Source organism: Haliotis rufescens, unplaced genomic scaffold, assembly GCF_023055435.1.
Source record: "Haliotis rufescens isolate VD_foot unplaced genomic scaffold, xgHalRufe1.0.p SCAF_39, whole genome shotgun sequence".
NCBI classification, from domain to species: Eukaryota; Metazoa; Mollusca; class Gastropoda; order Lepetellida; family Haliotidae; genus Haliotis; species Haliotis rufescens.
The window spans coordinates 2,376,147-2,389,887 of NW_025964101.1; the positions used below are offsets into that span (position 1 = coordinate 2,376,147).

The window sequence follows — 13,741 nt, forward strand, 5'->3', positions numbered from 1 at the left end:
TCTTTATTACCGGCAGTTTAGCACATAAAAGAGGAAATAGTTTCATATCATAAATCATATTTATTTCAAAATTTACAATCAAATTCTATGCAAACACTTCTCCCTTTTTGACGAAGGGTTCACAAACAAACGTTCTCACGAAATGTTCAAGCCCTGATGACGATCGAGTGGTAGTTGCTTTTGCATAGCACAGTATGGTTCTTAACCTGATGGTGATAAAAGATGTCAGTCATGGCAATACAAACTGTCATCATCCCAGAAACAGACCCTACAGATGGTAGACCTCATCGCTGGGCTTCTACACATGGCCTCGCCTGATGGTTAAATCGCCGATGGTCTTATTCCAAAACAGCTGTGAAGCCAATTTGTGGTTTCCCCCTCCCGTGATATGGATGGAATATTGCTAAATGCTGTGGACAGCTCATTCACAACCTGACTAGAAGACATTCCCAAATAAGCACCACTATCAACAACAAGGCCTAATATAACCACCATATCACGAATACACCATGCCATTTAGAAAGTGGTCAAATGTAATACATGTTATATTTGGCATTACAGTTTCTTAGAAAATTACAAATTTGAGTACATTTTTGGGTCGAGTCCCATCCGGGATTCGAACCTACACTCTCAGGGTGAGGTACCTAGTCGCCAGCACACAAAGTCAGCGATCTAACCCACTCAGCCACCGATGCTTCCACAAAAATAAAAATCTGATAACATGTAGTCTAGATCATGTACTTTGTGTACCCCTCAGAATTGGACTCAACCCCAAAAAAGAACTAGAATGAGTACTCTACTAAGAAAGGTTATCCCAATTATAGTATTTGTGACACTAGATCACCACTTCAGTCGTCTCTTATGATACATGAGGAACATTTATGACCTTATAGCCAAGTGGTAAGACAACTCAGTGCCGATTACAAACACGAGCATGATCAGCTGAGTTTGATTTAACGCTGCTTTGAAAATTATCTCAGTCAAGTCACAGCATCTCAGCTTGTAGGAGGAAAGTTCGAAGTGATGCAGATCTTACACATGCAAACGAATGCAACGTACACTTGGATTTCACTTTGATAAATGTATACCACGTGTAAATTTGATTATGCGTCTCTCTTATCTGGAGGTGCAGTATCATATCCAAACAATTCAAAGTCGTTTGAGAATAACTTAGTAATACTTTTGATAAGTTTCAAAGGAACGGTTTTGTATGCCCCGATTATTGCCTCCTTTCTCTGTTGTTTCCATCCCCTCCTTTCCTCAGCCGGAGTTTGACGATATACTTTCAAAACATACCTCTTAAACATATCTCTATCAAAAAAGGTTTTTGACAGTTTATTTACAACGCTCTCGGCGGTTTCTTCGATAGGTAGGTACCCATTCAGTTGGAACACTTGCCATAACCTCCTGGCTATGTCTACTCTTGATGTACAGTTCCTATAAAACCGGCTTTTTGCAATTAAACGAAAATTATAATCTATTAGCATACTAAGTTCTTCTTCAACATGTGCATTCTGATCAAACTCATTCATAATCCACCCCTCTCCGATTCCCTGCAAAATATACCTGGAATCATCACCAAACGTCTCTTGCTTTCCGATGATGTTTGGCTTAAACTGGCACGGGTCGCATCTGTACTGAATGGGCTGCCAATGCTCATTCATGTTTTCTGGCACAAGAGAGACTACGTACTGAAGGAACTCGCTGAAACTCACATCACTGCCACACTTCCTAGCTTCGATTGTTGAGTCATGTCGTTGTCTTGTTATATGCAGTGCAAAACTTCTCCAGAAGTCGGGAAGAAAAAACTTATCAAGGTATGCAGACCACAATCGCGAATAAGGATCACGGGCAAACATGAAACGGGTGTAATTGCCAAAGATTGTCTTCTTGGTTAATTCATCTAGAGGAGAAACCTGTGTTTTGTTTTTCTTTCCATAGTGCACGAATACCCGAGGGATGTCGAAGGGAGACTTCACAGGAATTGTACCTGTGTCGTTATGCAAGAAGATAAACACTCTCTTCCAGAAGGTGCTGCCTACCTTGGCTACAGGACAGTAGGCTAAATGCAAGTTGTCATGGCGGAATACTTTATCCACTGAACCGTTTTTAGAATTACGACATTCACTCTTTACATACTGGAGTCTTTCTTTGTATATTTGATCTTTAGATACCCCCACCAGTCTTGTATCTAAAACTTCTTCGGGAAGAGCCGGTACTTGTCCTGAAAAACAAAAACAAATACACGATTTTAACAACTGTTTTTGTTTCTAAAAATACTGGGGGGGGGGGGGGGGGGGGATATTGCCTCCAGCTTGTAGTGACGGCATGTAGTTTTTTATGAGCTTGGCGTGTCCTAGTAACACTTGAAGCTAACATGAACGAGTCAGTGGTTCCATTGATACCATTCCTGCTGTTTCAATTAGTAGATTATTGGAATGATTTCTTAAACACATCCTTCCCATCCAAACTGACTTTGACACACATGTTGGCACAAGAATGTTCATCTTTTGCAAGAATAATAGTTCCAATGTTGTTTGAAGCATCACAAAGGAAAGGAGTGTAATTCTTCTGGGAAGAGAAGAAGTACGTTCCGTTCATTTCTATCAGTTTCTAGTTCAGGCAACTGTGCGAGAAGCCTGTCCTTTAGAAGAAGTCGTCTCTGCTTAGTTTTGTTTCTCAGTTCGAGAAGACAAGCTCTTTCTCTGTGTGACAATCCTACCAGACGAGCAAGGGTGATACTTTAAATCCTGTATCACAACATCCCAACCACTGTGTATTGCGAGAAGTCTTCCATCACTGAGATTCGTGGCGCATTCATATCGTCTGTGATTTAGTTGCATGGTCATAGCTTTTCTCAATAAAGATGTTCGTACAACTTTCTCACATATGAAGCGTTTAGATGGTTTAGGTGAATCACATTTTAATATTTTACTGGAAGATTGCCCTTTCCTTGCCCCTTGCACCTTGGTAGTATTACACATCAGCTGCAGCTTTCATGATATTTTGCTCTTTTGTCTCGACGTGTCTTCCATACCACCACCGTCATCTGGTCCGACTGGATCAAGAATTATTGGTAGAGAATTCAAAGCATGTAAGAATGGATCATTTGTGGCAGTCTTGTAACCATCCTGCTCTATACTGTTCATGATTCATGGCGATGAAAGACATCAATATTGTGCTGTTGATAAAGGGAATATTTGCTCCAATCAGTTTGCCATTTAGATTCCACTTTAGAAGGTTTAAGATGAGAGACTGATGGTTTATCATTTTTCCCACTTTTCACCGAATACACTTTTAAATATGGAAAACAACTAGGCTCAAAGAACTACTCAACATCTAGTCCGATGGGTCATCCAGTATCACCCATGTCCCGTGCGATCTGTACACCATCAGGAAGACTGAAGCCCTGTCTTCCTTGGCACGACTCTCCCGTGCCGGCACATCCTGTCAATTCAGCCGCAGCTATCTAACCAAATGGGGCGGTTAAGTTCGCTTTGGGACACTATATAAATTGTATAAATCAGCTAACACTGAACCCCATGCTGAGTCAAGGTAGTCCAATAACATTAATATTCAATCTTTTATCATGTACCTAGCTTCAAACTCTTACTGTTTTGTACTTTACTCAAAGCATTTTCAGATAAAAGATTTATTGCTGGTTCACTGGTGATTTACACCAGGAAAAGACCTTGTTTGCCCGTAAGTCTTAAATACAACAAAGATTCAAGGTACCAAAATGCTTAACTGTATTAACCCTTGCAAAACTAGTGTGGACATACTAGAAAACATAAATCAACTCTGGGATGTTTTAAATCGGATAACTGTGTCAGTTTCTAAGAGGTAAACATTAATTTATCTTGCAACTGGCGGCCATCTTGACGAAATGGCGGCCATTTTGGATTTTCACGTCGCCAACGCTTTTGGCCTGAACAAGTAGCCCAAGGGGACTATTCATACAGATTGTGTTGCTTGTATCACCAGTTGGATGAGTCTTACGCAAGCTTTGATCTGCTCAGCTATGCAGAATATTAAATGTTCGGTCCCTTTTGTGTTTGCATCAGTCATTTGGCAAGTTTTATCTGTACTAAATTTCGAGCAGTAATTATTAGATATAATAGACTTATTACAGATAATAGTGGTGATCTGGATATATATCATGTAACTGTGTTAAATGTTGATAGTATTTTACAACAGCAGTGCTAGGTCTTATTCGTCAGATTTGTTAGTGGAGGTAAGTAGATATCAATGCAGATATGTTTCAGCTACAGCTAGAAAACCAGATACTTTTTTACATTTAAAACTATTAGCCTGAATGTTTGTTAAAGTAAAAAAACATCTTGCAACAATGTAATTTTTTGGCAGGCAATTATTTATTTCTCGAATATAGCTTATATCATGAACGGCCCTACGTGGTGACACGTAAAAGTAGATAGAAAATACTTTCAACTTTCAATTAACGCGAGTTGGGGAGTTGGGTTTTGAAACGTATTTAAGTTATATCTAGGCGTGTCAGCTAATGTTGGAGGAAAGCACACAGCTGGACTCTAACCACTTGAAACTATCGAGCACGGGCATAGTGCTGACAAACTAATGATTTTAGTCAGAGTGATTCTGGGATTCGAAAGTATTTAAGTTTCCCCATCCATATTCATAAGACATCTCCATTGGAGGATTACGACTAGATCATCAGATTGTGAATCATGTGCAAATAGTGATGATGCCAGGTGTTCGCGAAAAGGTGAACTTATCCTGCCCTAACCGGTGACTTCCGTCACAAACACATGCAATGGCAAAGCAATTGTTCTGAAAACAAACAAGAGAGCATGTATTACAAGTCAACATGAGAAACATTCCTTCATACTTACTGGCTTGATGATCTTGGTGGATGACGGTTGTGAGGTTGAGTCCCGCCACCACCAGAACCAGCAGGACAAGGATGGCATAGTTCTTTTTTAGCTCCCTCCAACACAACCAGAGAACCAGAGACACGAACCTCATGCTGAAATAGTACGTCTGTATTATAACCCTTGCTTGTCGTAGGTGGCGACTAAATGGATCGGGAGATCAGGCTAGGTCACTTTGCTGATTCCTTGTCATCGTTCCTAACTGGCCCTGATATCGAGTCACACGATATATAAAACCCCGCGAACAGGATTTGCTTGGAGGGGGCTCGATTGGGTTCAGTTAAGTGAGTTGGGTTTAAACACTGTTTTACTTACATGTAGTACTTTAGTTAAACCACGGCTTAATGTGAGAATAGGTCTTCAGCAACCCATGCTTGTCGTAAGAGGCGAGGGGGCACGGGTGGCACAGTCGTCTAAGGCGCCGCGATTCGCTGTGTAGAGTTGCGTCCCTTGGGCATGCCAGAAACCTATGATTGTGGATTCGAATCCCGGTTCGCCGCGATTATGTTTCTAGGTTTGTCAGCACCATACCCGTGTTCGTAGGTTTCACCGAAGTGGTAAACGTCTGAGACCTGCATCACTTCGGGCTTTCCTCCCACAGTATATCAGTATATCAAACTTTATCCCCATAATCCCACGATATATCCTCTCTATATTGTGTAAGTGCATTTGTAAAGAGCAATCAAACTTGAGTAAAGAATCACTTAGTTTGGGGTAAAACATCAGTAGGTTAATACATTTTCTGAAATACTTTTAATTTATATAAGTGATGACAACCGATCTCTTTGTTTTGTGCACACACGAAAATTGGTTTGACTGGCCCTTTAAGGCCGATACGTGGACGTAACAAAGAGATATATACTCAACAATTGATAACACGATCCCGTTACCTTACAGGTTAAGGATATTATGTATGCACAATAGAAACAATTCATAGCTAACACTTGGGTGATACCAAGTGTACCTCCAGTTTATTCTGTTATGCTAAAGTATTTGTAACTTTAGAAAGCTTTTACCGGATCGATTTATTGATTTAATAAACATAGCAAGACCATTGCTTCCATAATCAACTTGATGCTGTGAATAACTTATTGCCTTGGAGATTCCGGGTAAGAATAGCAAGCTATGTGTGTCATAAGACGTGAAATAATGGATGTGGTCAAGGAAGGTGACTTGCTTGATTGGGTGACATCGAACCCGACAGCCCGGGATTTACAGATAAAGACAATGGTTTGTCTGGTCCAGACTGGATTATTTACAAAGCTTGAATGCTGCTGAGGTTGGCGTGAAACAACAAACAAAATGGTTACGTGATGCAAGAACTGCTCGTGAAACATTTATGAGTGAGTGAGCATGGTTTTACGCCGATTTTAGCAATATTCAAGCAATATCACGCCGGGGACACCAAAAATGGGCTCAAGACATTGTGTCGGGAATCGAGCCCATGTCTTCGGCATGACGAGCGAACGCTTTAACAACTAGGCTACGCAACCGCCCCTGAATCATTTATGACGCCGTAATGTTTGACTTTTATTCTATGATTATAGGCGGAATCGCAAAGGCGTTAGATTGAATTATAATATAACGGTAAACCACACCCGATACACGACAGTCCGAGTTGCGAGAGAACACAAACCTATACCAGGAGACATATTTAATTGATTAAATATCATATTTGAACGAGCTGACAAACAAAGTGATATTTGAGTGAGACAATGCGTCACATGTCAGTCTAACATACAAATGCCCCGGCTGCCATTATCACCCGTCATTATCAGCTAATACGCATGTGTGACTTTAACATTAAACACGCCCTGAGATTAGAGTCCCCGATAACATCAGTTATGGCAACAGGTAAATCACAGCTCGCCCCATGCCTGGCACGTCTCTACCAAGACAAACAACCAGTATTGTAAAGCCTTGTATTTGTTTAAGCCGTGATATTACTTGGTTAACAGACTTTGTTTCCCAAAGGCCGGTGGCCGAAATTGATAACTAATTAGACACGTCAATTATTTTTGTTATGTTTTAAAATATAATATGGACGGTAGGATAAAGAATGAGAATATTAAATTTTTCTATTTTTAGAGATGGTATTTTGTGAAATGGGACAAGAATGGGCGCACTGAGCTACACACTGGTGGAGTACTCGTGCAGCTATTAAACTTGTATCACTTGTCTGGGCCAGGCACGGCACAATAATATTCTTTTTTATCCGCCACAATATATCTTATTGTATGCACACGGAGAAAGGTTGAAGAACGTAGCTTCATAATCGCCATTTTCTTCCCTGTTTTATCTAGCAATGTATACATACGCATGAAAAGAAACGTTGACAAATATAGTTCCCATAATTGCCGAATATAATTTCCTATTTATTCTACTAAAATAAGTACTCCGTGTGAAGGTAGTTGAAGAATACAGTTCACATAATTTCAAAATTCTTCCTAACATTATCTGGCATATAAATGATTATTTATATTACACGTGAAAAATAGGTAAATATTGCAAATTGCCAAGTATTAAGTCTATGACTTGCCAAAAAAAAGTATTCGGTACGCATAACAGATCGTTTGAAGAAACCCGACTTTAAATAATTGCATGTGTATTCCTGTTGTATCATCGCTATTTCACCGGCGGTCTGTAAATAATCGAGTCCGGACCAGACAATCCAGCGATTGACATCATGAGCATCGATCCACGCAATTTGGATACGATGACATGCACCAACCAAGTCAGCGAATCTGACCACCCAATCCCGTGTCGACAAGCATTAAATAAGTAATAATGTGGGAATGCATGTGACAGGTGGTTTGAAGAACCAGGTACTTGCCGTATGATAAATATCACAAAAGTAATAAGAATATTGATAAAATGTCTGAAAATGAAATCCGTACCTCTGTTGTATAGAGTCCGGTTTCTCTATCGTCAGTTCACAATTAGCACACTAAGGACTCTATGTTCGAGACGTTGACTGACGTATACATGGGAAAGTTACAGTCACATCGTGTCCCTGGCGAATAACGGTAAATCAGCACATTAACAACCATGACCTGACGTGTGACCGATACACTCCATAAAACTTCAATTTGGGAAAGAACCAGTCTCGATTATTTCACTAAACAAATCCCATTGGGTGTAAAAGGCAAAATAGCGTTGAATATTATATGAGTGGATCGCGTGAAATCAGTGACGAAACCAGGTGTTGGCAGAAAGGGGAAGCAGGTCCTGCCCTAGAGGTAGCGTCCACCACTCACACAAATTGCATCAAAAGGTATGTATTTGTTGCCTGACCCCGCACAGCAGTAATCCTGTCATACAACGGCGGCATGAAAACAGACCAGACAATCAAGTGATGGACCAGAAATCCAGTCACACATTAACGGATAAAACACCGCGAACAGGATTTGCTTGAGGGGGCTCGATTTGTTTCAGTTTAGTGACTTGAGTTTAAATGCAATTTTACTTAGTATTCCAGTTAAACCGCGCCTTATTGTGAGAATAGGTCTTCAGCATCCCATGCTTGTCGTAAGAGGCAAATAACGGGATCGGGTGGTCAGGCTCGCTGACTTGGTTAATGCATGTCATCGTATTCCAAGTGCGAGGATCGATGCTCATGATATCAGTCACTGGATTGTCTGGTCCAGACCGCCGACATGTAGTTGGTATATTGGTGAGTGCGGCGTTAACAACACACAATCAGGATATGATATAAAAGCAGGAAGTAGGGGGAGGGGTTGTTCCTGCTTGACATATTGTACTCATTTGGGGAATCGAACCCGGCCTTCGGTGTGACCAAAGCTTCCCCCAGCATCAAGGACAATGATATCGTTGCACTGAATAATAACATTAAATGTCATATGGGTAAATCGACAAATGCTCGACAATAACATGAATGTCACAAAGTGCGCGATCGTTAACGTTTTTCTATGCAACACAAGCGTGTGATGTCAAATGCAGTTGATAATATCATGAATAAGTACATTTGTGACCACTCGCGTAATTTCCGGAGAAGCCACATTGATTCAATGGATGTCCACTGTTCTGTCTTGGACACACTGAAGGTCACGCAAGGTTCACGGAGTGACAAAGACATGACGTACATATAGCTGTAGTATGTCTAGTGACAATGATATACGATAATCATTAATATACATATGACACCACGTGGCAATGAAATGGCTGATCTGGATATTTAATAAGAGTGGCTGGCCACACTAGCAAACACGTTGCTCATTTAACTGTGACCTTTACATGTGCCTTCAGACCATATGCAAATATTCGTGCTCTTCATATCAGCCACATTTCGTCAGATATCAGTATTCAAAAGAAGGGTTTGTTTGCATGGTAGTGATCCAAGCGATTCGTTTTAACATTAACGAGTCCAAGTTTTCACGTAACCCAGTCACCTTGACCTGCTGGTCATCAGGTCGAATCTCAGGTCCGCTCTATGAATGATCCCTAGTCAGTCCGCGCTTTATCAATACAAACATTCTGAACATTTTATTTCCTATTTCCACCAAATGATAAATTTGAAGAAAATAAAAGCAATTTTTTGTTGATGGTATCTGGACGAACATGGTATTTTACATCAGATGGTCAAGAAACATTTTGCAGTTATATACAAATGTAATGTAGTGGAACTTTTACACATGCCAGAATAATTCCGACCAAAGGGCCTTACAACAGGTGTGAGCTTTGAAAACCATTAACTCTCCAGTGAATATTACAGTGTATGGATTATCAATACATTCTGTGTTTGTACATGAGGTATTGGAGTATCATGCTAGCGATTCCTCATGAATAGAACCGCATGTGCCACATCCATAGTTCACCAGTGTCTGCCTGTGTGTTCACTGTGGGTGTTCACTAGGGCTGGTCACCATGGGTGTTCACTAGGGCTGGTCACCATGGGTGTTCACTAGGGCTGGCCACTATGGGTGTTCACTAGGGCTGGTCACTATGGGTGTTCACTGTGGGTGTTCACTAGGGCTGGTGACTATGGGTGTTCACTAGGGCTGGTCACTATGGGTGTTCACTAGGGCTGGTCATTATGGGTGTTCACTGTGGGTGTTCAGTAGGGCTGGTCACTATGGGTGTTCACTAGGGCTGGTCACTTTGAGTGTTCACTGTGGGTGTTCACTAGGGCTGGTCACTATGGGTTTTCACTAGGGCTGGTCACTATGGGTGTTCACTAGGGCTGGTCACTTTGGGTGTTCACTGTGTGTGTTCACTAGGGCTTGTCACTATGGGTGTTCACTAGGGCTGGTCACTATGGGTGTTCACTAGGGCTAGTCATTATGGGTGTTCACTAGGGCTGGTCACTTTGGGTGTTCACTAGGGCTGGTCACTATGGGTGTTCACTATGGGTGTTCACTAGGGCTGGTAACTGTGGGTGTTCACTAGGGCTGGTCACTTTGGGTGTTCACTAGGGCTGGTCACTATGGGTGTTCACTGTGGGTATTCACTAGGGCTGGTCACTTTGGGTGTTCACTGTGGGTGTTCACTAGGGCTGGTCACTATGGGTGTTCACTAGGGCTGGTCATTATGGGTGTTCACTGTGGGTGTTCACTAGGGATGGTTACTATTGGTGTTCACTAGGGCTGGTCACTTTGGTTGTTCACTGTGGGTGTTCACTAGGGGATGTCACTATGGGTTTTCACTAGGGCTGGTCACTATGGGTGTTCACTAGGGCTGGTCACTTTGGGTGTTCACTGTGGGTGTTCACTAGGGCTGGTCACTATGGGTTTTCACTAGGGCTGGTCACTATGGGTGTTCACTAGGGCTGGTAATTATAGGTGTTCACTAGGGCTGGCCAATTTGGGTGTTCACTGTGGGTGTTCACTAGGGCTGGTCACTATGGGTGTTCACTATGGGTGTTCACTAGGGCTGGTCACTGTGGGTGTTCACTAGGGCTGGTCACTTTGGGTGTTCACTAGGGCTGGTCACTATGGGTGTTCACTATGGGTGTTCACTCGGGCTTGTAACTGTGGGTGTTCACTAGGGCTGGTCACTTTGGGTGTTCACTAGGGCTGGTCACTATGGGTGTTCACTGTGGGTGTTCACTAGGGCTGGTCACTATGGGTGTTCACTAGGGCTGGTCATTATGGGTGTTCACTGTGGGTGTTCACTAGGGATGGTTACTATGGGTGTTCACTAGGGCTGGTCACTTTGGGTGTTCACTGTGGTGTTCACTAGGGTTGGTCACTATGGGTTTTCACTAGGGCTGGTCACTATGGGTGTTCACTAGGGCTGGTCACTTTGGGTGTTCACTGTGGGTGTTCATTAGGGCTGGTCACTGGGTTTTCACTAGGGCTGGTCACTATGGGTGTTCACTAGGGCTGGTCATTATGGGTGTTCACTAGGGCTGGCCAATTTGGGTGTTCACTGTGGGTGTTCACTAGGGCTGGTCACTATGGGTGTTCACTAGGGCTGGTCACTGTGGGTGTTCAGTAGGGCTGGTATATTTGGGTGTTCACTAGGGCTGGTCACTATGGGTGTTCACTAGGGCTGGTCACTGTGGGTGTTCACTAGGGCTGGTCACTATGGGTGTTCACTAGGGCTGGTCACTATGGGTGTTCACTAGGGCTGGTCACTTTGGGTGTTCACTGTGGGTGTTCACTATGGGTGTTCACTGTCAGTGTTCACTTGGGCTGGTCACTTTGGGTGTTCACTGTGGGTGTTCACTGTGGGTGTTTACTAGGGCTGGTCACTAGGGTTGGTCACTTTGGGCATTCTTACCATAGCAGGCGTACAATACACATTATTCGAAAGATTTGTTTGGTTGTTAAACAACGCACTCAACAATATTCCAGCTATATGACGGCGGTCTGTAAATAATCGAGTCTGGACCAGACAATCCAGTGATTGACACCATGAGCATCGATCCACGCAACTGAGATACAATGACATGCATCAACCAAGTCAGCGAGTCTGACCACCCGATCCCGTTAGTCTCCTCTTACGACAAGCATAGTCGCCTTTTACGACAAGCATGGGTTGCTGAAAACCTATTCTACCCCGGATATTCACGGGATTTATTCCAAAGAAATGGAAGAGGACTATAAGTACAACTTTATTTAATATTTAACAGTATTACTTTTCTCTCAAATCACGCAACATTATTTTATAAAAGTCTAATTTTATAACAGAAACATTTCTTCAGCATGGATAGCATACTGATTATAAACATAATGGATATATAAATACAAAATGTAATCCATACATAAAAAATAAAATTGTGTATTTAATAAAACTGAAGGATTGTACATTATGTTATTGGTGTTCGGTTAGAATGACACTGACTGTGGGTATGACACACAAAGGGTACACTTACATGATAAACGATACCTTGTTGTCGGACATAATGAATGGTTATAAGGGACACCGCGTCTACAGTTTCACCACCACGAACATCTGCAATGTGGCTCATGTGGCATTAATCAATTATCACTCATCCTCTCCTGTTTCGATGACGAAACACGGAACACGTTATGCTGCAGACACGTCATTTACCCTGACGTCGGTCTCTACCTACACAGGGGCGGAACATGATCCTATAGTTGACAGCGCCAGCAGCGATTTGAGACACGATGACGCAGAATCAGAAGGTGACACATTGTCACCATATATATATATAGGGCTCTGGGGCACATTTAGATCCATTATCCCACAGTGATCATCAACATCAAATACATATTTCGGCAAATTTCGGCATAATAATGCAAATTTTGAAAAGGTATTAATATATTTGCATTAATATCCATATTAACAATTATAAAAAGGAGTCATGAGTAAGAGCGTGAGTATGATTTTATGCCGCTTTTAGAGCATTCCAGGACATCAGATAATGGCTTCACTTATTGTACTTATATAGGGATCGATCGATTCGCATTCCGATCGAACTACCCTCGCCCTCATGCTATATGTATCTGGCATTATTACTGACGTTTGAGGGTCGTGTTGTTTCGTGAGGTGAAGTTTTCCGAAAACAGGAGGAAGAGGCAGGAGGAGAAACATTTTACATTTTTACTGTAAACAGAACGTCCATGTGCTATCCAGTTCCATCCTTGCAGAACAGAGGTTCATTCAACACTCATGCGTTGAATAAATAAGTAGCATAATGTTTGTGGTGGCAAAGATTTCACATTTGACACAAATATCCTTCTGAACTGATCATGAGTAATGAAAAGATGGGTCTCTAATGGAACGAAATGGAACTCACCTTATATATTTGAGATGTGCACATCCCATTCAGTGCTTTGGCGACTGACAAGATACAGGACGGAGAAGGTAGATAGTAGATGACACGCGTCTCATTGTGGGCGTGAGGTTAAGCCAAACATGTGCTTAGGTGTGTAGTTTCACTTACATGTTCGCATGGAAACATGTCAAGGGAGCCTAGTGGCCACCTCTCCCGGTGTTGCAGCAGCCCCGCTGATACGTCTCCTTAATGATTTATTGACGCCGGTAACAGGCCCTGGCCAACTCCTGCGGTAACATCTGGACGCCTTTCACAGCTTGTTTGACCATAAAATAACTAGAAGCTACTGTGTATGCTCATCAAGACCCTTGCATAAGACTCTTAGATTTAGCAACGGTTAATTCTTTTGTGTGGATTAGGACAGTGGATTAGTGGAATATAAATCCTGGCTTAACGTCCTTAATCCAGAAGGATACACGTAGGCAGCTGTTTCACGGGCATTTCAAATAAAGATTCTTCATGTATAAATTGCATGTAGTTAAGTAAGTGTTTATTCAGTGTTTTGAAGGCCATTGGCTCAATTAAATCAATACCAATATATTGATATCTGACAGAGACAAATGTATTATTT

The 13,741-nt window shown here is 42.0% G+C and overlaps 1 protein-coding gene across 2 annotated transcripts; it reads right to left on the reverse strand.

The window, feature by feature from the left end:
- Window positions 1–603: 603 nt before the first annotated feature.
- Window positions 604–13,401, reverse strand: LOC124147177 (carbohydrate sulfotransferase 11-like). 2 transcript variants are annotated; one of them, XM_048381479.1, is made up of 3 exons: window positions 13,279–13,401; window positions 4,869–5,002; window positions 604–2,224 (listed from the first exon to the last, which is right to left on the reverse strand). In XM_048381479.1, exons 2-3 carry the CDS (start codon window positions 4,999–5,001, stop codon window positions 1,104–1,106), a joined length of 1,254 nt encoding a protein of 417 aa, XP_048237436.1. In that variant the 5' UTR covers window position 5,002; window positions 13,279–13,401; the 3' UTR covers window positions 604–1,103. The 2 variants fall into 2 exon arrangements, with proteins under 2 accessions (XP_048237436.1, XP_046373748.2); XM_046517792.2 differs by having other exon boundaries at window positions 13,132–13,362.
- Window positions 13,402–13,741: the final 340 nt, after the last annotated feature.